The sequence below is a fragment of the Onychostruthus taczanowskii genome, unplaced genomic scaffold (assembly GCF_017590055.1).
Source record: "Onychostruthus taczanowskii isolate IOZ18803 unplaced genomic scaffold, ASM1759005v1 scaffold4, whole genome shotgun sequence".
Lineage (NCBI taxonomy): Eukaryota > Metazoa > Chordata > Aves > Passeriformes > Passeridae > Onychostruthus > Onychostruthus taczanowskii.
The window spans coordinates 17,693,646-17,720,357 of NW_024501459.1; the positions used below are offsets into that span (position 1 = coordinate 17,693,646).

The 26,712-nt window shown below is 36.4% G+C and overlaps 1 protein-coding gene across 1 annotated transcript in view; it reads left to right on the plus strand.

Moving 5' to 3' along the window:
• The window catches only part of SLC26A7 (solute carrier family 26 member 7), a 63,831-nt gene that overhangs the window by 18,289 nt on the left and 18,830 nt on the right, over positions 1–26,712 (plus strand). The window contains exons 4-10 of the mRNA XM_041412867.1: positions 6,569–6,733; positions 14,225–14,377; positions 15,764–15,846; positions 16,610–16,757; positions 18,760–18,873; positions 22,153–22,230; positions 23,706–23,801. Coding sequence (XP_041268801.1) covers positions 6,569–6,733; positions 14,225–14,377; positions 15,764–15,846; positions 16,610–16,757; positions 18,760–18,873; positions 22,153–22,230; positions 23,706–23,801 — 837 coding nt within the window. The remainder of the gene's footprint in view (positions 1–6,568; positions 6,734–14,224; positions 14,378–15,763; positions 15,847–16,609; positions 16,758–18,759; positions 18,874–22,152; positions 22,231–23,705; positions 23,802–26,712) is intronic.

Here is a 26,712-nt window from a genome sequence, read left to right on the forward strand (position 1 = left end):
CCAGCTTGGAAATCTCCTGCATGATTGCCAGAGAGGCCAAAATGCCTCATGTGGGAAGCTGGTGCCTGCATTCATTTGATATAACTTCAAAATCCAATGCAGAAATTATTTTGCTTGGTGGCTGCAGAATCCCGTTAGGTGTGTGAGTCCTCCAGACCTCTTACTCTTTCATCCTGAAAAGTTCTGCTGTTTCATATGTCTTCCACTGCATCAGCTGGTTTATCTCAGCCTGTGTCCTGTTTAAGCCTGACTGGAATGAGAAGAACTGGTAAATCCTGTCTGCATCTTCATAGAGTTCAGGCAGGGAACTGTGCCACGTGCATGGGCTCCTCTCCCAGGTCAATGATGTCACTTGCATTAGAATCATACTAACACAGCTGGTTCTCACCATGCTGCCACTCGTCCTTTTTGTAAGTTTAATGGTCGGAGGCCAGAGTAAAACACTTATTTGCTAAAGAAGTGCCTTGAAGCTACTAATACTGCTATAAGCAGATGAAATTCCTGATCAAGGCTGAGATTAAACTTTGCCATCTTCCCAGGTGCTGTTAAGCGTGGGAATCTATGTCTCATCAAGATTCCAGTCTCCCAACTAAGAGTTGCTGCAAACCGCAGATAAGGTGACAGGGCACATCTTGCTCTTAATGGAGAGCTAAATCAGCCACCTTCTTCTATTTATCAGATTAGATCAGAAATTAACTAATAGCCTGAAACTAATGTATGTTCTGGGACAAGAAGAATTGTATGATGCATTTTGAGGCAAGAGCTTTTCATTGGTGACATCCTGAAATACAAGCAGAAGTTGTATTTCCTGTGTAGTTGGTATCTGGCATGGTACTGCTCTGGGAAGGGAGCAGACCTGGGTTATGTTGTCTACTATAAGACTTGAATTTTTCTGAAAAACAGTCAAAATGCAGCTCTCTAATCAGCCACTAATTGCACAAAAACAACAGATGCTGTGACTAATCCCTACCTTGGGCATCCTCCAGACGAACGATGAAAAGTCAATGCCAAAACAGCTGTTTCCTTCTTGGAAAGAGTAGGTAAAGAGCTGTACACCCTGGGCCTAAAAAAAAATTTGATGCTATTTTTCCAGTAGCCTGGCTAAGTACTCCAATCAGCAAATAATGTTAAAATAAAAGGGAAAATATACAAAATAATGACTAATGGAGGGAAAGCGGGGGAAGAGGGGAGATGTTTTTGAGATGAACTGCTGTTGGCTAGTTTGTGTTTATTGCAGACCACAACTGTGCATTTGTGTGTGAGGCAAACTCTGAGCAGGCTCTGTGAATTTCAGTGCCATCTAGACATGACATAAATTAGCACTGTTTTCTGATCATAAGATAAGAACAGGTAGAGATTGTCACAATTGAAATTTGGGGCTTAGCTGCTTAAATTTTTCTCAAAGTAATAAATTTCAGAGTCCTAAACTACTTCTGAAATCTAAAGTTTGAGAAAGTGTTCATAAAAGAGAAAGGATATTTAGTTATATTAAGAGGCGTTCTGATGAAGATAAAATAGTATTAAAAGAGAAAATAAGAAAACATAAAATAAAGACTGTAATTACCAAAACCATTTAATATAATGCATTCATTATTTTATTTTAAAAAGCAGAATGGAAGGCATAATGAATATTTTTTTATGTTTGTGTAGCTGCTACTCTATAAAGATAAACAGGACATGGAAAACAAATCAAACTAATAGAAATCTTCCCTGATATCCAATACCTCAGAGGTATTCATGGGGAGAGAAAATGATGGAACATAGCAGATATCTATGGAGTAATTTTGCAATTAAAATTGGATGCTGCCTTTATAACATTAAAAAAATCCTGAAAAGAGCTTTTGGGTAAGATTTTTTTCCCCTATTAATATATGTGCAAGAATGTTTGAATAAATATGTGTCTCTAAAATAATCTCAGCATACTAAACTGAAATTCAAGATCAAAATTTGCTGAATAAATACAGGAAAGTCCCTTACAGATCAAACAGAAAAAAAAATACCCCAGGGAAAAACCTTAATTCTCTTAAGACCATGGTGTTATAGACTTCAGTTGGGCTATTTTTCTGTAACGGAGAAATAGCTGCTTCTTGCATTCCAATCTTGTAACATTTTTATTAGCAAGTTATTCATTTACTCTATTTTAAAAACTAACATGTAATTAGTGCTGATATACAGTGTTGGATATAAAAATGTTTCTGGTTTTCAGGAGAACAAATTTACACAGTCTATTATCAATTTGCTTAATAACAAAGGAACACATTTGAATAAGAAGGGTGTTTTTGTAAGGCAATATTCTTGTCCAAATCTCTATTACCCATGGGAATATCTATTACTCATGGGAAAAATGATGCTGCAGTATTCTGTTACACATAGCTCTGCATGAGGTAAAACCATGAGTCTATTATACAGTGATAATCAGGAAAAAAGTTCATTTTTCTTTTACAGTGGAAATACCTTATTGCAGGCTCATATTCTGTATTTTGAACACTACAGAAGTAGGCTGGGTGGGAGTTCTGGTTCCCACAAGTATGGTAGAGCATACTATGTGTCAGTACAGAAAGACCACAGAAAAGACTTTTTCAGGTCCTGGAATGAGGAAAGTTCACTCTGCACACCATCAGAAGGTACCAGACACTCTCAAGACACCCAGGATGAACACAGGAGCTGCAGCTCAGAAAACCAAAAAGCCAGACATCTACCAGTTAGATGTCTATTGAAACAGGCCATGGAGAGTTTTAAACTGGCAACTCAGCTGAGTTGAACTGTGTCTGGCTGTTGTCTCCAGAGGGTCCATAGGAGTCTTCACTTTTGCTGCCTTAGATTTTGAGATAACCAATATAATGTACTAAATGAGAGTCTCACAGCCTCTGCTGGTTTTCTCCAAGTGATGTCCCCATGTCTGGCCTCATCTACGCAGCCCATGCAGCCAATGATCAGGAGGGGCCCCACCACTTTGTCTGCTGTAAGAGTGGAAAACCCCTTCCAGAACAGTGGAGTTTTCAGGGATTTAAAATTCATTCTCCAAAGCTGAATCTGTGCAGCAGGCAACACGATATCAGTCTTCCAGTTTCTGGGGACAGAAAGTTTGACATTAGTGATTTCCAAAGAGCTGTTAAGTGATAAAAATTTTTACTGGCCATGAAGTTAAATTGACTACATGTTGAATGGAATTTTAATAATAACGATAATAATAGACTGAGCATGTTGTCATGGGAAGAAAGTATTGAAAGTGGACAAGAACCAAAGGTTCTGAATAATGAACATAGAGGGCTTTGCTTTTTGCAATTGCTCATTTTTCTTCTCCTGGCTAAATTCCCATTCTCTTCTACTTGTCAGAGTAAAATTATGGTGCAATAAAGACAGCTGCAAAAAAAAAAAAAAAAGGTTCCCTTTGTATTGTCTTTCTTCCATTTTGAAATTTACTTATTTTTTCCAATTTTTTTTTTGTGGGGAATCACACCTTCCCCCACTTCTGTCTAATCACTCCATTGTATACCTTTTTTCTGTTATTTTTTCTCCTTTACTGTGCATTAACTCAAGGTTGCTTTCCCTCACTTTCTCTTTTATTGCTTTTTCTTTTCTCTGAAAGGTCTTGATTTTATTTACCTTAATTTATTCAAGATAGTATACCTGATGAAACCAAAATTCAGGGGCACTGGCACTGTGCCAGGGTCAATCCATGACACATCTCAAGAAAGTTACTTCTTAATGAACCTTTTAACATGGTATTATATACTGGAAGTGCCACACAAATAAACAATAGCCAAGTGCCTTTCAAACCACATTTATACTGTGCATAGTCTTTCCCTGAAATCTGCTTTTATCCTCTAGGAACTAAGTTCTTAAAAATTAAAAATTGTGGATGCAATTCTAAAATACATGAATTTTTTTTCTTTTACAGTTTAAGAAAATCTCAGTATTATGACAAATAATAAAAAGAAAAAATATTTGCGCTTTTTTTGTTGTTGTTGTTCCAGCACTTTACTGTCACTTTTCTCTGTAGTTTGTCTGCATCAGGAACAAAAAGAAATCATAAAATGTACCAGAAAATAAAGTGGAAGACCTGCAAAAATGAGCATCACAACCAATAGCCAAAATAAAGCAAATGGTTAGACATTTCTTTAAGAATACTGGACTTTCTATAGTTTGGTCAGTGTTACTGGGTGAAAGATTTTATGACATAATGCAATGTAACGTAATTGAGTGCTGTCAGCTTAGCTAAGTTTCAAGTGGTGTTTATTCAAAATGCAGTGGCAGCCAAGCTTAAATGGCCCTTGCCCAGCATGGAGGGTTAATTGTAGAGTCAGTCTGGGCCTGTGTAAATGCTAATAATTTTATCTGTCAAGAAAACTCACATCCAACTAGATTTGAGAGGCCTGTTTTAAAATTTTTTTCCTCCTCATGATCCAAGCAGTTTCTGTCCATTGCTCATGTTGCGGGGACACTATGAGGGTCCCATACCAGTTTGTGCTGAAAGTTACACCCTCCACCCAGGATGTTTCCTGTTCTGGTAGCTTCATTTTTAGATCTTCTCCATGGAAGGTGTAGTGGTGCACATCATGTTTTTTTAACTATCATGTAAATAAAGAGTAGGATGTTCATGCTCATGGAGTACTGCCTTTGTTTCTGGAAGTGCTGAGCTGCCTTCTGCAGTAAGGAGAGGGGACAAAGTGTTGCTTGTTTAATTGAGTGGCTACAGAAATTGTCTAACTGAAACCATAGCCATGTTTTGCATGTATTTTACATAGCCTATGGTTCCATGCAATCAATAAAAACTGGGTTTGAAATGTGTTCTTTTAGTTGGTACCTGTGAAGCATCCCCTTAACACGCTGAAGATTAACCGAAAAAAAGTAAAAAAACCAAAATGTAGATCTGAGAGTGATGCTAAAATTTCTAAGCTCAGCAATCATTTTGCTGTAACTCACAAAAATACCTTTCTCTGAAATGCTAATAGTAGCTAATACTTCTCTGTGATATTATGTAGTACACAGAATTGTCTCTGTGGTTTTGATTCCATGGCTAAATAAACATCCAATTTCCTGGAAATGAAGCTATTACACAGTTAGAAATTTCACATTCAGACAATAGAAACCAATTTTAGAAAACAAACAAAAATTCCCAAGGGAAGGGAGAATTGAATTCTTATTGAACTTTGCTACTGTGAACAATGTTTTAAATATAGTAGTAGACACACTGTTAGAACAAACAGCTAAACAAAATATCTGAAATTAGTAATTATCAGTTTTAGGCCTGACTAACTAAATTACTACTCACTGAGGGTATACAGTAATTATCATTATTGGAGTCCAATCTTGAACGGCAATCAATTTTCCAATTGCTCATAGTACAGAACAATTTACATGCTATTAGTGGGAAGTAGAAGAAAAATCTCAGATTTAATCACTAAAATGGAAGAGGATATTGCTTACTAGAGATTTTGTGGTAAATTAAAAGCTACTCATTTTGATATTTTTGTTTCTTTTGTGGTACTATGCCCAAAGCTCTCTGCATACAGGTGAGTTTTATGGTAAGAACATGAATGGTGTTCAGGCATAAAGAAAAATAACATCTGAAAATAACAGTTATAGCTTCAGAAAAAAAAAAAAAAAAACAAAAACCAAAAAACAAAACCAAAACCAAAACAATCCCCCAAAAAATCAAGGGGGACGGTGACATGTTTCAAAATGATCATACTTAGTATGGTAATCACAAAATTAACTTCTCAGAAAGTATTGTAACAAACAACTCTGTGCCAAGAGCATGTAACTTTTCTGGGAGAAGAAGAGCAAATGCAAAAGACCATAGAAGTAAGAAACTGCAAAACTCATTGTGAGGGGAGATAATGTCAATGTAACTTACTCTGGGTCAGAAAAGCATGAAGTGTTATGTAAACCACAGTAGCAGCTGTAGTCATGTAACAACTTTGTCCAAGGAATTAAGAGTTCTCAAATGTCATCCTTTGGAGGGAAAGAATGTTCAAAGCCCAGGAAAAGGGAAAAAAGTTGAACACAACAATACCTACAATAGTTGTAGATCTTGCTGTAGTTTAAATTTCTGGATTAGAGGTCTCACCACAAGAGTCTCTATAGCACCTCGTAAATTTGGTATCTGTTGAAATTACTAATGTTGGGAATCCTGACAGTGAATGACATTACAGCAATCAGTAAGCTGACCAAGATATGGCTGGTTCTTGGCCCATTCAGGCTGCATAGCAGTGGAGCAGGAATAAGTCTAAGAACCAGCCTCAGTTTTTGAGTTGCTGTACTTGTTGCAGTGTTGAGTTGATGTTTTTATAGTGTTTATTGTGCTTACATATTTGAGCAGGAGAGAGTATTTAAAGTTTCTTTGAGTCTGCTTTTGTTACTAAATTAGAGTCTGGTAAACCAGTAAGTAAACTAGTGCAGGTAAACCCACAGAACTTCAGTGCGTTCCGTTTTCAGATAGATTTGTCTTCCAAAGGACTTTTGCTTTGTATCTTTAGCTCATTTATCTTATAACTTATTAAAAGGACTCTGACTCATTGTCCTATCACCAAGAAGCTCTGATCCTGCTGCCTTTTCCTTTTAGGTAGTGATGTTCATGCTGCAGTTGGGCAGTGCCACTTTCTTGTTAACAGAACCTGTCATAAGTGCCATGACAACAGGAGCTGCTACACACGTCGTGACTTCACAAGTGAAGTATCTGCTGGGAATGAAAATGCCATATATATCAGGACCACTGGCATTTTTTCATGTGAGTTCAGTGAAAGAGATGGGTTACTCCATTAGGTAAAATTTTAATATATGCACTATTTGTCTCTGTGTAAGAGTATGGAATTTGATATGCACATGTGTGAATGAACAGAAGATGAACCTTCATCTTGCTTTAACTGTTTGTAAGGCAAGATTTGGAAAACCTGATAGAGAACTAGCAGGGATGGGTACAGTAATTAATTTAAAATATGTTTCTTAGGGTATCAATAATCTCTTTTATTATCCTGAGCCATTATACACTCATACAGGGAGGGTAATCTCTCTCTGGGTCAGCATGTGGAAGGAATATAAATTTAAACATATTTTCTTCATATGCTGCTGAATGAAATCTGATCATCATTGTGGTAAAAGGAAAATGACCCATGATTTGTGCATCTCCTATGCAAAAATTACTCTAGATATATTATTTATCATTTTATGACATGATACTACTTTGCCATAAATCCAGCAAGTGGACGGCTTTAAGGTAATTTTTATAAAATGCATGTTGCATTTCATGCAGTATTGTTGCAAATGAGTGGTTAGGCTGCTTAAAGCATCACCATCAGGGGTATTGGTAAAAAGCAGGTATGAGTGTAAAATGAACTTATGAAAGTGTGACTTCAACAGAGCTCAGCAGCAAGGTTCACTCTCTTAAATTACATTAATATCAATTTAGAATGGATTACATGGAGACTGAGGATGAAAAAGGGTAAGGGTGCAAAGGGTATGGACACAAAAAATAAGGTGTGCAAAAGGGTTTAACAGAAATTCATCACTGAGTAATTTAACATTTATGAAGTGATTCAATGGGATTTTTAATAAATATAACAGTGACTTAATTACAGTTTCATGATAACAACATTGACACCATAATAAATTCACATGCACACAGAAATATGCATGTCTGTCTGTGAGAATAAAGGTGCTTATCAAAAATTCCCCTTGGCTTCAGGGGAATACTCATGGCAAACGCCTGAGTGCTTCTCACCAGGCAGGGGCTGCGCCTCAAGGAGTCTGTGTGAGGTGTGTGTATCAGCCCGGGCCTCGCCGTGATGGTCCTTCAGTATCGAAGTGTTGAGGGCTCTCGAGCTCTGAGAGGTGCCCCAGAGAGAGGGAGGTGCTGGCACAGCCCACTGTGGCCCAGAAGAGCTCAGAAGGCCTCACTTAGGACTGTCGAGTGTAGGGTCACAAGGTGATTTGCTTTAGTCATCAGCTGCTTTCCATCCTGGCCATAACCCACGCTGGCAACTGCTGGAGTTTCCAAAACATTTGGAAATTGTTTCCAAAACTTTGGCAACAATGGTGCTGTTCTACTTGGGCTCCAGCTCAGGTAGGGAATGTTCCAAGGCTGTCAGGGGATGACTGATCACCCTTTGTTACCCACCTCAGCCCCGCAGTGGATGTTGCTGTTACAGTGCTTTCCCACCTGTTCCACAGGAAAGCACCTGCTCTGGTCAGGGACACGTCCCCACCCGGCTGGTTTGGCCAAGGCCAGGAGGTGATGCACCACCACCAGAGCCATGGTTACAGACAATGGAAAGTACACATTTTTGGCTGACACCTTAAAGAGCAAAGCTGAATAATCTGATTGTACAAAGGCCACAAACATATTCTTGGTGGTAACTTATTCCAGCAAGCCCTGAGTTTCAGTGCTGTGAGCATAATCTCTTGGCACTATTAGTGTTACAACAGTGCCTCTCAAAATGATATTTTGCTCATAATAAAACTGTATTTATGTGCTGAGGTGATATCTACATTGCACGGATGGTGAGGCTTCATCTAATCAGCCAATAAATTTAAAAGCACTGACTATGTCTTTGTGCCCTACTTACGTGTCTTATTTTTTCCTATTATTTGGAAAATTTGTTCATGTGAAATCTTGATTAGAAGATGCTGCCTTTTACAATTTTTTTCATAGTATTTTATATATTTTATAGCTTTCCATTTGGATAATACATTTGTTAAGGTTTTTACAGGACCAATTCATTAATGAAAATCAGGAGCATGTAATAAACACAAGTAATTTATCCATTTAGCTTGTAGAGATATACCTAAAAGTGTCATAGCTATTTTTATGAGTGATCAGTTGGCTTACTGGAGTATTAAAAATGGTTCTTCATTTTTTTTTTCATTATTTAAAAACCTTTTCATAAATTATTCTTAATATAAAATGTGAATAATCTCTCTTTCGTGGCGTTTCCATGGAGACTATACTTACATATAGGAATATTGTCATCTTGTAGAGATGACTGGTGTTAAGTACTGCAGCCAAGGCATAATCAAAATACAGATTATGAGCAATAATAAAGAACAGCAGTGATATGAAGAAATATTTCCACCTTGGTGTACTGATGATATCATAAATGAAGTCATTCAAATGCTTTGAAAGAAATCTATTCCCTTATCCCTTGTATTTTTAATGCATTTGAAACAAGTTCTTTGCCTTTCTCTTCTCTTTTGAAACCAAACCCCTTTGAACATATTCCAAAGAAAAACTTTCCCGATTTTTTTAAGGTTCTGAATTGCTCTGTAAATTGTGTGAAAATAAATGACCAAAAAAAAAAAAAAAAAAAAAAAAAGTACTCTGTACAACTTGAAAGAATGATAAAAAAAGGGAAATTTTGCTATATAAATATTTTAAAATATTTCTGGTGTCTGTTCAGACTTATAAATTGCCTTAAGAAGGCCCAGTATCTCAGTCAAAAGCACCAGAGCTAGACTTAAACAATAATTTTCTTCTGTGGTTGTAGTTTCATGTGAAAATTATATTAATTAGATATAAGGTAGTTTGCACATGTATCTAGAGTGAAAGGCAACTTTGGCATGTCTCTGGACACGTTCTTCACTTCAAATTCTCAAAATCCAAAGGCTGGTACTTTTGCTACATTTTTTTTTCTTTGTCCACTCCAAAACACCTCCCACTCACAAAACCAATTGCTTTGCCTCAGGCAGCCTTTGGGCTGGCAAAGCAAGAATAAGAATGTTTAATAAAGTGTGATAGGAGAGTTGCAAGCACAGCAAGCCAGTGAAATGAATTCTTTATAGCATGTGAGATCATGGTTAAATATGTAGGAAGGAACTTTGCATATGGAGAACAAATCATGTACACTGGCCCTGAGCCTGTGGTGTTTCTGTGTTTATACAAAGGTTATGTAATTTAATAAATTTTGTTTTCCCTGTACATAGTTTGTCACATTTCAATTGAGCTACACAGGGCAGCATCAGCTGGTGTTTTGCAAATGGAAAAGGAAAAGTGAAGGTGAAGAAAAAAAACAGTGAGGGAATAATGCATGTGGGATCCCAATATGAGGGAAAAGTTTCATCAAGTTTTACTCAGCATCTGAAAACAGAAGAACATACTTGCATTTCCCCCATATTTGTGTACACATATATTTCTCTTTCCACATGTTTCTGAGAAAATACAACACTACAAAATGAGCTGTAATGTAAGAAACTTGCTTTGCAAAATGGGGTCTTTTGTGGTTGTGTTGCAAAATCCTTGTGTGGTTTTGCTGCAAATCTGAAAAAACCCCAAACCTTCACATCCTGCTATCAGTCCTTTCTTTTCACCCTTTTCTTCCCCAGCTACCTCTACAGTTTACTGTATTTGCCTGTATGTTTTCCCTCCAGTGTCACATATCTAAAAACATCAGAATGAAATATTTTTGAAAATTAAATTAATTTGTCCACTCTTAAAATGGGTTGTGTTAAATAATGTGTTCCTTTAATTCCTTTGTTTGCTTCAGCCTCTGTACACATTTTAGAGCTAATCTTTTGAGGTTTCACATAGACATTAAAAAAAACAACTCAGAGCATTTCATTAAGACATCCAAATACATGCCCTTTCTAGAATATAAACCATTACAATGTTCAATATCACCTCAAAACTGATGGTTTCCCATGAGAAAAGGAACATTCAGTGTCTGTATATATATGTGCAAAGCTCAAATATTTTTTGTCTTACTTAGGTCCAAATTTGCATTGATTACAAAAAAGTCCACTGATTGCTCATAATATCGTTACATAGGTTCTACTAAGAATATTTACACAAAAGTAGCAATGAAACTAAAGACTGAAGAGGCAAACAGCTCAATTACTATATTATTGCTGATTTTTAAAATATTTTAAATTATAGAATGAAAAAGATTAAAAAACTATTTTAAATTATAGAATGACAAATATTGTTTTGTACACTGCAATATCAAGCTAAATTCAGATGCATAATTTCCAAATTATTTCTGTATGTGCATAATCTAAATATGTGAAATGCTGAATTATAATTACATTTTTGATTGAAACATTTGTAAACACTTCTTTTGAATCAGGTGCCAATGCTGTTGCAAGCTTGAGCTTTATGCACTCAGATTTAGGATTTATAGTTTGAACTTGGATGAGTACAGTAACTGGTCAGAACACAATGTAAAATGTACAGTTTAAAGAGATGTCTGGTGTGTGTGTTAATTACATTCCTGTTAAGAACCATATGCTCCTGTGAAAGGTCTCACTGGTTGTACCATGAATTGAGTGGTTTTAAGCTTTCAGAAAATGGTTACCCATTAACAACTAGTCAGTGGAAGCACCTCAGTCTAATGCAGTAATTAATTTAATACTAATATATTACTGCCAGAATTGTTTTGGTGTGCTACAGACACTTTGGGGAAAGGGCTGTTTGGGCTACTGAATTCAAATGATCTACAAAGCGTTGGCAGTTCCATTATTTTTCATTTATTGTCTGATGTAGACTGCATACAGAAGAGTATGATTGAAAGAAACACCAAAGGATGTACTAGGCAATTCATATAAAGATTTTTTGCAAAGTCTGAAAAACCTATGGCAAAGGTTTACAAGATCTGGCCATGTATTTTTAAAATTAAATGGAAATGTCTTTTTTACTTAATTTGAAAGACAAAAATTCTTGAAGCCTGTGTACATTTCTTCACTAAAAATTTATTTGTTCACTCAGTCTTTTGTCTCGCTTTGTCTAGCAAAACTAGATTTGATGCCACGAACACAGATAGCTAATGCTGACACTTTAATAGCCAGCATTCATTTCAGAACAAATCCCATCTCTCTGGCTTCACCAAGTAGGAATCAACCCACTTCTTCCCTTTTCTTGCCACTGCACCTTAAACCTAGCTCAGCCTTTGGTGAGTTTGTGGGCACGGTTTTCCAGATTGCCTCCTTTTGTCTTAATTAATCACAGCTTCTGTTTGGGCACTGAGCCAAGTCTTCTGCCCACTTGAAAATGCATTCTTGGAAAATTATGGGTACAGATCTAGTCCCAAGCCACTCAAGATACACATATTTTCTGATTACAGTGGGGCAATATGTGGCTAAAAACTGTGGTTTAATTGCTATTCTTCAGATTTAAGACATATCTAGATCATATTACTTAACAACTTGACTTTAAAGTATTTTCCTGGTTTCTGAGAAATGTTTGTGCTGGGTTATATTGTGCATCCTTAATCAAAACTCCAAGGGCTACATTGGCTCTTTTTGGAAAGTTACTTTTCTGAAACCATATTTAGGTTGGGTTTTTTTCCCTTTCTAGATTATGAAAATATCCTCAGAGAGAAAAATCAGGAAGTGATTTTAATTCACTCATTCTTCAATATGAGCATCATTTCTTTAATGAGTGGCAGAATCAGAACAGTAGAAATAAATTCTATCATCATATCGACTACCTTTCTGCTAAAACAGGTTCTTTCCTAAGATAATTTTTCTAGTACTTTTCTGTGTCCAATATAAATTTATTAATTTAACCTCCAAACTGTCAAAACTTGTTGGCATTATACATGTATTTGAGAATAAGTTCTCTGTAGCAGAAAATTATTAATCTTTATTTTGATAAAACTAAAGTGTCACTTTTGATTTATTTTATTGGTCTTCTTAGTCACTGCCAGAGAAAACAGCTACTTTTTAATATTGCTATTATTATTTCAAGTTTCACTTGCTTTATTTTATTATCTGTTATGATGGGTTTTAAAAAAAAAAGTTATTTGTGATAATGTCTAAATCTACATCCTAATCTTAACTTCTTTTCTCTCCATGGTTTATATTTCAGTATGCACAATAGCTCCCAGAATTTAAATGCAGAACTCAAGGGACTGAGCCTATCTTGTTTTTTTCCCTTACAGCTTTAGTAATCATGTGCATTGTATCCATTTTTATGGCTTACTGTTCTTTCAGGCAATATTGCTTTTCTTCATGAGGCCCAAAAACAAGTTGTGATGAGATCTCATGATTTCTTTATTTATCAGGATAGATGGTCTTTAACTTTCTTCACCCCTTCTGTTTCAGCAAACTTGTAATTTTTTTTCATTACTTTCTGTTAATGTACTACTGTAATGATTTATGCCTTATTTCCTGAACCCACAAATTCAGCATAGAGCAAAAATTACAGGTCACTGTGTCATCTGTGCTGGTGCAAAGGCAGCTCCATTCTTCTGAATCTGTTACTTACAACATGGTATCCATCATCAAAGACCTCTGTTTCTCATCACCACTGGTCATTCTATTCCTGTTCTGTATTTCTATTCTGCATGTTCCTTATAATTCAGCACCATATTTCTTTTGCTCATCACAGATCCAACCACATTTTTCTAACCTGTTTTACAGCTTATTGCACCACATATTAACTGCTGAAAAACTGAGCTCCATAGCTCTTGCCTGGTGTCCTCTTTCCCTCTCAACTCTGCAGTGAGCAGAAAAAGAGCAAACAGGGCTAAGCAGACAACTTCAGTTATTTAAAAAACCAGTAACATATGTGTGCAAGCTTGGCACACATAGTGTGTGCAGCACCTGGACCCGACCAAAGCATGCTCCATGGAGCACTGTGTAAGGGGCAAGAACAACCAAAGGGGGGCTGAGGATGCCCTGCCGAAATTACTCTGGGAAAACGTTACTCTGGAAAAATGACCCACAGATTGCAGAGGATGCCCTGAAGAGGATGCTCATCTTGAAGATTCCTTTTGCATCTCTGCCCATCCAGCCACTACTGCATTTTTCTTTCTCTTTTCTTTTTCCCCTCTTCTTCTCTTTTCTCCTCTTTTCTGTCTTTTAATTATTTTTTTTCCTCAGAAATAACTTTTACTACTAGCATTGGTAGATGTTATATACTATGGCCACTACAAATAAACCTTTGCACAAGAAACTTTTCTCAACATTTTTATGTGATACTCATTTATTTCACTGAACTTAATGAGACTGAAAAAGAAAAGGAAACATATCACATTTATTGGAATTTTATAGCTTGCTTCTACCAATAGAAATTTTTAAATTAATATATACAAATATTCACTGTATTTTTGTTTTTAGCTTTCAAAAGTCCATAAGTGGTAAACTGATGATTTTCTTCCTTGTAAACTTGTCCAGTGACTCAGCTCCTGCAGCACTGATTCAGCTCTCACTCATTTTTTGTCTGAAGTTGATGGCATGTGATTCACAATATATTTTTTGATCTGTGATTGTTATCTGCTGTTCACTGTAGATTTATGCCTATGTGTTTGAGAATATCAGATCAGTTCAGTTGGAGGCATTACTTCTCTCCTTGCTGAGCATTGTGGTACTTGTCCTTGTTAAAGAACTGAATGAGAAATTTCACAGAAACATTAAAGTTGTCCTGCCCATCGATCTACTTTTGGTAAGTACAAAATTATATATCAGGCTTTTTCTTACTAAGCTTTCAGTGGCTCAATCTGCTGAAGTTTACTGTGCTGTCTATAGTTACCCACACCCACACCTGCCACTTATACAGACAGCTGATTTTCATGGCTGTAAGTTAAATGTAAAAACAGGAAACAGTTTGGCCTAATAAATAAGAAAGACATTACATACGCTCACAATTTGTATAATATTTTTCTTATGTTTACTACTTTTTACATAATCACAAGAACATAAAGCCTAGAATGTTAAAGTGTAAGCAGTTTCAAATAGAAAATAAAAAGTTACTGGCATATTGTAACTGCAAGCAAGTCTTATGCTGGGTAGTTGTGCCTTAGATGTTGCTTGTGATTTATCTACAACAAAGTTAAATAGCTATGCTATTGCTTTCTGTCATTTTACTAACATGTTTTCTTTTAACATGGTATAGACTAAATTAAAATTAGCAATTTCATTATAAACTCCTGCTTAAAGAATTAAGCTGTAGTCAAATGACCAGCACCAGATCACCTTTAGAAAGTTTCTGTTTTTCTCTAAGCCTCTAAAAGAAAATACAAAATATGAAGGACAGTTGGTTTTCAGAGTGCATTACTGCAATTACTCTTCTGTTGCTGGGAAAAAAAAAAAAAAACAAAAAAACTACAAAGGGCAAAATGCTGGAAAAGGAGGTAGTGTGGTCCTGGTCTCAGTGTTACCTTTTTTAAAATATTGAATAAAATCTAGCAGCAAACTAAGGATTGCAGACTGGAACCCTGCTCTATTTGGATTAATCTCATTTAAAATACAGGAAATGAATTTGAATCTCCTTAGAGTCAAACTTTATACTCCCTCTGCAAGATTTGTACCTGCTAGAATATGAAAACAAGAGGCAGACACATCTTCTGCTGTGTTCTGTGCTGAAGTCAACACTGCCAGCCTGGATTAGATGTGCTGAGAACATCAGCTGAATCAGATTGCTCAGGAACACCTAAATAATGAACTACTTTAAGCTGCTTAGATCAATGGCAGTGCTCTGGGGCAGGTGCTGAACAGAGGGACTTTGGACACAGATTGCAAAGGTTCCTGAGGCTTTACAGAGAGCATGAAAATCTCTTTCATTAACACAGAATGTACAAACTGCACTATAGTCTCACATCATTATTGTGTCCAAATCTTTCTTTTGATTCTCTTGCACATTTGCAAAAAAAAAAAAAAAAAAAAAAAAAACAAAAAAACAAAACAAAACAAACACATTATACTTACCTGTTTTACTGGATTGATCTAAGGATAAATGTATGAACAGCGCCGTGTGCTTAGGTATGGCAATAATAGGGACTTATGTCAGAAGCAACAAAAATGTAACATCTTTTTCTGTTTGAATCCATAGATAATTGCTACATCCATTGCTTGCTACTATGCTGACATGGAATACGTCTACGGGATAGAAGTTGTGGGAAATATTCCAAAAGGGTAATGTGGGTTCATTAGCTTGTGGCTTTTACATACTTTTATTTCAGAGAACATTCTCTGAAAAGACCAAAGTAGTTTCTGAAATAAGAAACGGTAAAAATCTATTTTGTTTTTTTCCTGTCTCCTCAAACACTCTCTCACAATTCAATCCCATGTTAACAAGTTATATGTGCATAGATATCATCACAGTAGTTTCATTGCAATCCCCATTAGATGGAATAAATGTCTGTACTGTCAGTAACCGATAGGAATAAAAAAATTTTTAAAGATTTAAATTTAACTTTACAAGAAAGCCAATTACATTAAAAAAGGAGGAAATATATAGTAGTCTTTTCTACTGAACATTACAAAACTGGTGAATGGTTGCTAATTTTATTTGTCAGTCGTGGAGTTAATTTATCAACATCTCTTTATAATTTCTCAAATGGAAATTTTCAAATTGAATACTCCATCTGAAGCTTTTTCATCTTCTACAAATTCTCTTTTGCTGTTTCCAACAGACTGAGATCTTATTATTCTAAAATATTGAAAAGTGTCACCTTACATGTAATACAAAACTTAGCTGTTCCTGCAGAGACTGTTTCTGTGGTATTCACATAAATTGCAGGTATATAGAGACTGCATATATACTTGTATATAGATACATATAGATATGTATCAAGTTTTGCAAAAATTTTATACTGTCTTTAAATAAAAATTTAAAAATTTAAAATTTTATACTGTCTTTATACTGTCTTTAAAAATACTGTCTTTATTTTTATAGGTTGCCATCACCAAAAGCACCACCCATGAGTGTCCTGCCTGAAGTAGTCACTGAAGCTTTTGGAGTGGCACTGGTTGGTTATGTAGCCTCACTAGCTCTTGCTCAGGGCTCTGCTAAAAAGTTTAAATACACTGTGGATGACAACCAGGTAAAGCTCTTTCTCTTTAGTGTCACTGAGCCATTTGGGGAAAGTATTATAGATGAATGCCCAGTAGGAAAAGTTATGTTCCATATAGCATCCTGATACCTTCTAGTGTTTACAGTAACACCCAAATTTTGTTTAAATTATCTCTGCAGAATGCCCTCATTGGTTGAACTGCTCCTTTTGGGGAAGCTCATCCTTCAGGATAACCTTGTAATGCTACATTCAATGCAGCATTTGGGTATTAATGCATTTTTCACTGCTTTAAGATGAGACAGCTTCTCCTCTAGCAGTTGAGCTCTTATAGACAAGCTACGATATTAAATCAGCCACCATTAATGAAACAAAGCAATTCTAAACCAAACCCAGGTACTTATAGCCCCAGGACTTACCTCTGATGTTATAATAAGAAATTATTTATATTTACGCAAAGTAGAAGTCTCACCTGAAATAAAGGTTTATTTGTATCTAAGAAGTTCACAGAGAGTGAGTTCAGAGAGTGCTGCCAGACTTACAGCCACAGGAGCTTTTTGTTCCAAGTTCCATTTTGCAGAGGACATGCTTAAATAAAAGTGGGCTGTCTCTACACTACTACAGTGCTTGTCATGGTGGGTGGGTAACTACAAGCCTGCTGGAAATCCATGGAGATGCTAATTCAAGCACTGTGGGAAGAAAGGCTCAATTTCAGATAACTGCCACTAGTACTGTGTGAAAATTTTGCCTCCACCTTTATGTTAAGTGGTTTGGGATAAATGACAGAGGGTTGAATGAAGAACAGTTGTTTTGCAGCTGGAGGTCTATTTGAACACCCTGTCTACTCAGGTTGGTTTTGCTACATCAGGTCCTGTCTTTACAACTCGTATGCCATTGGAAAACACAGTGAGAACACTCTTGTCTGTTGAGGTCTCTAAAATATTTCTCGGTTTGAATACATTGGGCCACGAATTTCCATTGATGCTTCAGAGCCATGTTTCTATGGAGCAGAGGGAGAATGCTTTGAGCTTAATGCAGGTCAGACTCCAGGGTGACACACTGCTTTGTTTCAAGGCACTCCATGGCAACCTGTGTGTCTTTCTGTGCCTTTGGAAGTCTTGTAGCTTACACAGGTTCGTTACTGAAGTCTTGGAAACTGTGTACGTCTGCATCAAATAATGGAGCAAAAGAGCAGAACCTCCGTGAGAGGAGGGCAGTGAGGTGGTGTGGCTGTGCTGCCTTCAGGGCTGTGTGAGGCTGCTGGGTGAGCTTTAAGGGGGTGCTGTTCTGTGCTGCGAACAAAAACTCATGAGCTGGTGTTTTCCTGGCTGGATACAGAAACATTTTCCTACACATTTTCCTCAGCAGCCTAACTTGCTCCTTAAGGTCTGTGATGCTGGGTGGCCATGGTGGAACACTTCCTTAGAAAACACTGCTCTTCTTAGGCCGCACATACAAGGTGGCTTCTCCACTTTTTCTTCTACGAATCCTTTGTTCAGACATGTCTGCATTTTGACTGTGAACAAACACCAAATACATTTGTGATGAAGGACAGCATGCTACAGCCACATAGTATAGCTACTATATTTCAGTTTCACTAAAACGTGCTCTAAAGGAAAAGAGATCAGTGGCTGTCTTTTTCCAGTGAGTCACACACCAGAAATGATCTGGACAGTTTCCAGACACCAGTACTTGGGGCTCTGGCCAGTAAAAAGAAGACATGGATCAAGATGTAAATATTTTGGTTGAACTTAATCTTCAAAACTTAGCCATAGCATTTATTATGGGAAGAAAATGTCCCTCCTGCCTTTCATGAATCTGGTTCAACAGCTCTACCATTCAAATTAGTTCTGAGACAGGAGAAGATCTATTCTGTTGGGAAACCCTTTGTCATGTACCTGTGGGATTTTTTCCCTTAAAAATGTGTCCATCATTTATCATTGCTGATATTTACATAGGGGACTCCTTTGTTGGCAAGAGGCGTTGAAATGACAGCACAGTGGGAAAAAACATCTTCTATTTAACGACTTTGCAGGAATTTTTGGCTCATGGCCTCAGCAACGTGATTCCTTCATTTTTCTTTTGCATACCAAGTGCTGCAGCGATGGGACGGACGGCACTTTTATACAGCACGGGTGCCAAAACACAGGTAAGGTGTTTCTAAAACACAGGCTGTAAAAAACACAGGCTTAGAGTGAAGTACGTTGGAGAATTAGAGCTGTGATACTATTCACTGCAATTATCTGCTGTTTTTCCCTAGCCTCCCTCTTCCTCTGTCCTAGCAATGCCACTGCTCTGTCACTTTTAACAAGATGCAAGAAATTGCATCTGATCAGTGATGTCATCCTAGGAAAGATAATGGTTCAATTTATTTTTACCTGTTTCATTCAATATGAGCTGTAGGGTCTGTGGCAGCAATGAAGTTAGGAGTTGTGTTTTCAGGCTGGAGGAAACTACATAAAAACCATTTCAGTTTATGTGAATTTGTCAGCCTTGTAACAAAAGTGCCCTCTAATGGTGCTTAATGTATTTAATGGTACAATCTAAACTGAAGCTTGAGGAAAAAAAATCACATTTCATTTATCTGATTTAATTTATCTTCTATCTGATTTCCAAAAAAAAATGAAAGTGACCTTTAGAGCTGTTTGTTAAAAAACCACAAGTAATCTCCCAGCTTCTACCTTGTGACATGGTGTGCTTGTCCTATCCCTCAGTGTACACTGAGCCCACAGAGATGACATTTAGATTTTTGAGGATGTTTGTTGCTGTTTCCTGCTGAAGAATCAAAACCCACAAGCTGTTATTAGAGTGGCTCAGGAAAGAGGGGGCTGTAATCGCTGAGAATGATAACTGTGACCCTGTCAGCCTGTCATCTGTCCAAACTGGGCTTGTGAGCATGAGAGGTGACAAACCACCTGGGGCACCCCCAGAGCACTGCCTCTTCCTCTGAAACTCAGGGCCCCCTCAGTGGCAGCCTGCCCGATCAACGTCATGTCCTTTGGAGGTCAGTGCTATTCTCCCAGGTAACAAGTGACAGGACAAGAGGAAACACCAACAGGCTGATCTAGGTTGAAGATTTAGACTAGATATCAGGGTTTTTTTTTTTTTTTTCACAGAAAGGGTTGTAAAGCACTGCCCAGAGTAACGTCAGAGTCACCATCCCGGGAAGTTTTCAAACATTGTGTGAATATGGCACTTGAGGACATGGTTTAATGAGGAACATGGTGGTGGTGCTGGGTTGATGGTTGAACTTGATGACCTTAAAGGTCTCTTTTAATCTTAACAGTTCTATGAGTCAATGATTCTAATTTCATTTTATAGGTGTTTCTCTTGCCTTGTCTTGTATAAAGGACATTAGCTGCAAGGAAAAAGTTCATGAGGTACAAGACTAAACACAATCCATAGGTAGTTTCTCCTCAACCATGCCTTGCAATTATTTCTCATGCAGATGCCACATTATTAAGGAATTATACAGGGCTTTACTCCAATAATCTACATGTTAAATAATTACTAATTAGCCTACAGAGTACTCTGAACTCACTTAATCATAATGAATAATCAAATAATAATCTTGAAAAGTATTTACATGCAAATATTTTAGCTACCACTTGGCTATTAGTTATTTCGTGTATTTTAGTTGAATTTTATATCATACAATGAGCTGTCATCCTCACAGACATTCTCTTTTGTAATTGGTTAATGTACTGATTGTACAATTTGCAGTTGGACTGCATCATGCTGTACTGGTTTTCCATGGAAGATATGAGGTAACCTGCAGACCTATAACCTTGAGGCATAAGGGGTACTTGAGCACTTTGGTTCTGGTACAGGTAGGGAAAGACCCTGGTAAAAAGTTACTCAATACACTAAATGAAAAAAACCAAAAACCAAAAAACCAACTATAATTTTATTTCAAGACAGCAAACACACAATAAAAATCTGCTTGGTTTGTCCACTGGTTTCACAGTATAGCAGTACCTGTGTCTAAAAGTTAAGAGTATGGCTATGACTTAGCACTATGAGAGCATATTATTAGGCATAACAATCTCTCCCCTGCCTTCTTGGAAAGCAACACATCAGCTTAATGCTCTCCGTTGTGGCTGTCCAGACAGAATGAGGAGATGACAAGATCATCACTTATCAATATTGGTCAGGTTATAGGCAAAAAGAATCCTTTCCTTAACTTTGAGGGAAGTCAGTTTGGCATAGTACATGGAAGAAATGCAAAGAGCCTTTCAGGGGCACAGAGCAGCCCTTTTTTCTCAAATGGCTATACCTGGATTGCAGTTTTGTCATTTGTTCCTCAGTGATATATTTTCCTGGGAGAAAAGAGAAGTGAGGAACTCTGTCATGGACTATTCTTCAAATAGAATCAACACTTTTTTTCTTGCTCTTTATGAAGGCAGAAAGAGGGAAAAGTTCCTTGTGACTTTACCAGCAGATTTTCTGTCCCTTTTTATGTAAACACTCTGTCTATCCTTCTTGATGGTATTTTTAAGTACACCATGACTTTAATTTTCTAGTGTTTTAACAACTTGTCTGGTTTTGTTTTTAACAACTTGTCTCTTAAAATGAAACCTAATTATTTTAGTAAAGAAACATATTATCAATATAAAAATAAAGTGAGCATCTGTCTACTTATCGTCAAAAACCTTCTGTGAATCTGAACTGTATATTTATAAGACCAGAAGTACGCAGTGAGCACTCACAGCGGAATAGGACAGTGCAATTTTACTGTCATTTCCATCAGATTAATACCATATATACTGTGAAGACATGTATAATTATTAGACCATATATTTTTTTGAATTTATATTACTTGCATTAGTTATAATCTTTAATATCTATTTTTAATGGCACCTACATTTTCTTAAGTAAATACACTGATATTAAAATGAAATTGTTAGTGTTTTCTCATTTAAAAATAGTTTTCTTTTAGTGTTAATCCCAACAAAAGAAGTTAGAAGTCTTCTCTTGTAAAAAAAATGATAGCATACATAATTCTTGCTTAGTGCTATGACAGATCTGTTATTTAGTACCACATAGGGTGCAAGGCTATAAATAAGTTGCAGAATGACAGTGGGTGCTGAGAAACTTCTGGGATGAGACATTGCACACACACGTTCCATTTAATACCCAAATGTGTAAGTGATGCTCTGGTCTGTGTCAGTGTGCTGGCAGCAGGGTCAAGCACAGATGTTGAGATCTCTCACTATGTTATTGCTGTAGTTGATTAAAGGTAATAATCAGAGATTAAAATTGAAATTATATGCACCTGCAATCCACAGATTCATTAATAGCTAACACCTTCAACATCTGATTCTTGACTTTGTCTACAATACTTTAAAATTAATCTTTTTCACAATTTCTTTTGTTGCTTTTGTTGTTGTTAGATTGAATGATCTGCAACTCTTGTTTACTGTTTTAGGTGGCTTGCCTTATCTCTTGTGTATTAATTCTTGGGGTGATCTACACAATTGGACCTCTGCTGTACTGGCTTCCTATGGTATGGTACTTAACCTTTGTAAAGATTATGTCAAACATTTTCTAACGATAGTTTCTTGCAGGATAAGACAGTGCAACCTTTAAAACAGCTCTATTTAATTTCAGTGGCCAAAAGAATAGTAAGGACATGATAAATCTGAAAATCATAAAGTACAGAGGTGACAGCATAAGACATATAGATTTTAAACATACATAGTTACACATATAGGCTATCACGGAAGCATATAGAAGTGAATTTCTCTTCTACTTACTTTTGGCATGTAGTTCATGAAAAATATACACCTGGGTTGCTGTGGATTTGTAAACTGAAAAAGTGTGGTAGAAATTAATGAAGATTCATTATATTTCTCCAGATATGAATATGATATACAATTTTGCTTTTCAAATAAATTTGACACAAATTATTTTAGATAGTGATATAAGCTTAATTACAAAAAGATTATAAAGTATTCTTATATCTCTGTCATGGAATATATCTATGCTAAGACTCTTTAAAGCAGTGTGGTATCTTTTCACATAAGCTATATCTAGCTTTTGGTATTACAAATTAATAGTTAATTTTAACTACAGGCATGTCAAAGCTGCTAAATACAATGCTAAAATTATCCACAATTCTGCCATGTATGTACACGAAGTTTTAACTCAACTATTTTTTAAAATTGCTTTGTGCTATTGTCTACATGGTGTCATGAAAGTTCTCACTTTTCAAACACAGATCCTTTTATAGCTTATTTTAACCATGCAAAGTAAGGACACTTGAAGAAGGGTGCACAATATGTCCTGGGTTTTTTGCCATACTTCTTCCCTACTTTCATTTGTTTTCATATGGATTATATGTACATTTTGACCAGTTTCCTGTAGGCTTCTCTGCCCATATTTTAAAAATACTTTTTGGTTTTTGCTTTCTTGATAATTTATTTCTCTTCTAATATGCTTTTTCAGCCCCGTCCATGCACTGTAAGTCCATCAGTTTGTACTCCACTCTTTTTGGCTCTAGATGATTTCTTCATCCATCTCCTCCTCCTTCCTGAGTCAAAGAACAACAACAAAATTTTTTTTTGCTTCAAAATTAATGGACCCTTGCCCTAGAGGCCTTCTCTAGGGGAAGGAAAGGAAGTGAGTGAGTTGTAATTCTTCACTGCATAGAAGTTGAGTGATGACTTGCTTTTGAGTCCTTCAGACTGTGGCAGGATGTATTTGATCTGGTGATGCATGGAAGAGTCTTGAGTAGTCCTGAGGTTTCTGTCATTTTTCTCTCAATTAGGTAGCCTGTAGATTGCCTTCACATTAAAAAAAGGGGACAGGGTGGTTGTTGCTGTTGGCAGCCGTCACAAGGACACCTGTGCTTATCCCATTTTCTAAACACCTACCAGTTCTTTTTATAATTTAATTATGATATTGACTGCTAAATTAAAGAAACAGCATTTGTTTTCACTAACAACTCTGCAAATGGCTTTTGTGTTTATGTCTTTGCAGTGTGTGTTAGCAAGCATTATTGTTGTGGGCTTGAAGGGGATGCTAATGCAGTTCCGGGACTTAAAAAAATATTGGAATGTGGATAAAATAGACTGGGTAAGTAAAACTTAATCTAAGGAGGTTTTCCTGAGACCACTTGGCAAACATCTGTTAACTAAACAGTTCTGTGGTCCTAGAAGAAATAAATGCAAGATATTATTAGTCATACCTTTTGTGCACTATCAGCTCAGAATAACAGCATCTGTAATATCAGTTGTATTAAAAAATAACAGTTTAACAAATGATAAAGAATCAAACCTGATGCTAGAGATGTACATAGAGATCAAGTTAATATGAGCAAGTATGTGTCTAATTTTTATGTATTTTCTATCTGTTTAACATGCTTTTGCTATTGTAGCATTATGGAAGAGATTTTGGTATCATTGTCCTCTGGGAAGAGGGAATGAATACACAGGTCAAACAGAACGGGAAACATTAACGATGCAGAAAGATAAATATTGAGGGGTGCTGTAGGTAAATTGCCTTAACTCTTTCAGATTTTGCAGAAATCTATTCTATCTACTGTTTGAATACAGTGAAAGATTCTGCACTATGAGAGAAGGAATACATCAGAAAAAGTAGATAGGTGAAAAGAGACATAGTATGAAAATCTAGTTTAATGCAAAATCTAAATAGTCTGAGAGAATTTGCACAGAATTCCAAGCAAATAGTAAAGATGAATCCATGTGTAAAAAGACTCCTGGATTTTTCTTCTGTGGGAGATTTTGGGTGTAATGGCCAATCAATTGAACCAAAATTTCTAAGCACTTACATAAATACATACATGCTGACGTATGCTTGCGTTAACAATTTTCAGAAATGTATTTTGGCCAAACAGTCCTTTTCTGTGGTGGGAAATACAGGTGACTGGAGTTAATATTGGACTTTGAATCCACCAGTTACTTAGTATTCTATAGCAGTAATGGTTAAGACTAGAAAAAATAAAACTTTTTTTTTTTTTTTTATTAGAGTACAAGGTTTTAGTATGGGAAACAGAGCTGAGTAAACAACATCAAGTTTGACTGTGAGATTTTTTGCACTTGGTTGCAGAAAGCTAAAGGTTCAGAAAACTTGTTTGGAGGGGTTTCTTTTGTATTAGCCAGAAGAAAAGCTCTGTCTTTCCTGAAATATTTTTTTCCTCCAGCAGTAAAATTCTGAAAATATTTTCAGAAATTTTTTTCTGAAAAAAAAAAATTTTTTGTTTTGTATTTGATCTTCAGTTTAACCCCTATTGCCAATGACAGAAATTATGGATGATGTGGACCAAGAATTATTTTGGGAACAATGGACTTAAAAACATTGGTAGTCATGGGAGACAGATATATCTTCTTCATCCGTTTATTGAGATAATAAGTAGTGACATTTTCCAGCAGGATATTCCGGAATCTCACTAGATTTGACATGTCTTCACAGATAGACTAACCTGACTGATTTTTGCTTTTCTGATTTTGGCAGAAAAGGTTGTGTGAGCAGTTAGTTATTACATCTCTGACATCTGTCATCATTTCTAAGAGAGGTTATAGAACGGGGGAGTTTGCTGGGTTCATCTTTTTGACTAAACATACTTGAGCAATGATTTATCTTCAAGTAGTTTTACCATCAGTCCTTAGCTTGACAGGATAAATCATCTTGCCTTAAATAGCATAGTTTAAAGTAAGGCTATAAACATTGATCTTGCATTGCTGCCTGCTCTGAGGAGCCCCACCAAGGCCAGTGATTTGTGTAACTACACGTGTTATTTTGGCCTGAAAGGATTCACCCCAGTGACTGACAGAACACCAGAAATGAATCATTCCATCACCCAGGTTATCCAAAGTGTTTTGAAGATAGAAACCCTAGCAAAACATTTGGAAATAATTAGCAGTTGTCCTTTCTGGAACTGATTCTTTGAAGGGTGTGTGTCATGTAGCATTGAAGTCAGGTTTGTTCTGGTTATAGGTCTGACAAATGATTGTGCATGGAAATGGAATATTATGGAGTTTGTACCTTGTTCACTTGTACACTTCTTTAAGCATCTCATTAGACACAAATGGGATGAATAATATTTATTTGTTGATTAGTTCTCTATAAACATAATCCTTTTAAATATAGAAGGTATTATATCATTCAGCGGTTGGAGCTGAGGAAATTAATTGGTTCCTTGAATCACAGGATATTCTGTGTTTCTATGAAATCTCTTCTTTCAGCCATGGGTCACTTTTTCATTCAGATTTACATCCTGCCTCTCAAATCACATTCAATCACTTTTCAGCTACCACCCCATTGTCCTTATTCCAGAGGTTTCTTTCCTACCATTTGAACGTCAAATGTCTCCTGCTTCAGTTAAGGTCTTCTGTCAGTCCCTACAACTTGGCTGGATGACTTCAACAATCTCAGATTAATAATTGCATTGCTCCACTATATATGTTGTATGCATAACTGAGAGTAATTTTTCTTGATCTTTTTTTTTTTTTCTGCTTTTTTTGAGAACACGTGGGAAGCTAATCTAGCCTTGTCTGTAAATACATCTCACTTCTCAGGTCCTCAGGTCAAAAGATGATTTCCTTGTCCTTCCTGCAAGCCTAATTTCTTATGCAGGCCAGCTTGACTAACTTGCTGTTTTTTTTCTCCAGCTTGACACTGCTGGTGATACTCTCCTAGTATTACTAAAAAGACCAGTGCAGTTCTTGTTAACTTTTGATTTTAAGGCTCAGGATCACAGATAAGCTGCTTTTTAGGACAGGCAAAAATTACTGCCTGGCAATGGACTGCTGAAGAAAATGTTGTCTTTGCTGTTAACAGTTTGACTTGAAAGTAACCAAAGATGGGGGAAAAATATTTTAGAAGGTGATGCTCTAAGTGAAAAATTATAATGGAATAAGGATCATTTTCACGAGTTAATTATATAGCTGGGATTTGAGAAGTTCAGCAATGAAATACTCTGGCATTTAAAGATAAAAAAAAAACATTTTAAAGTTACGCATATGTC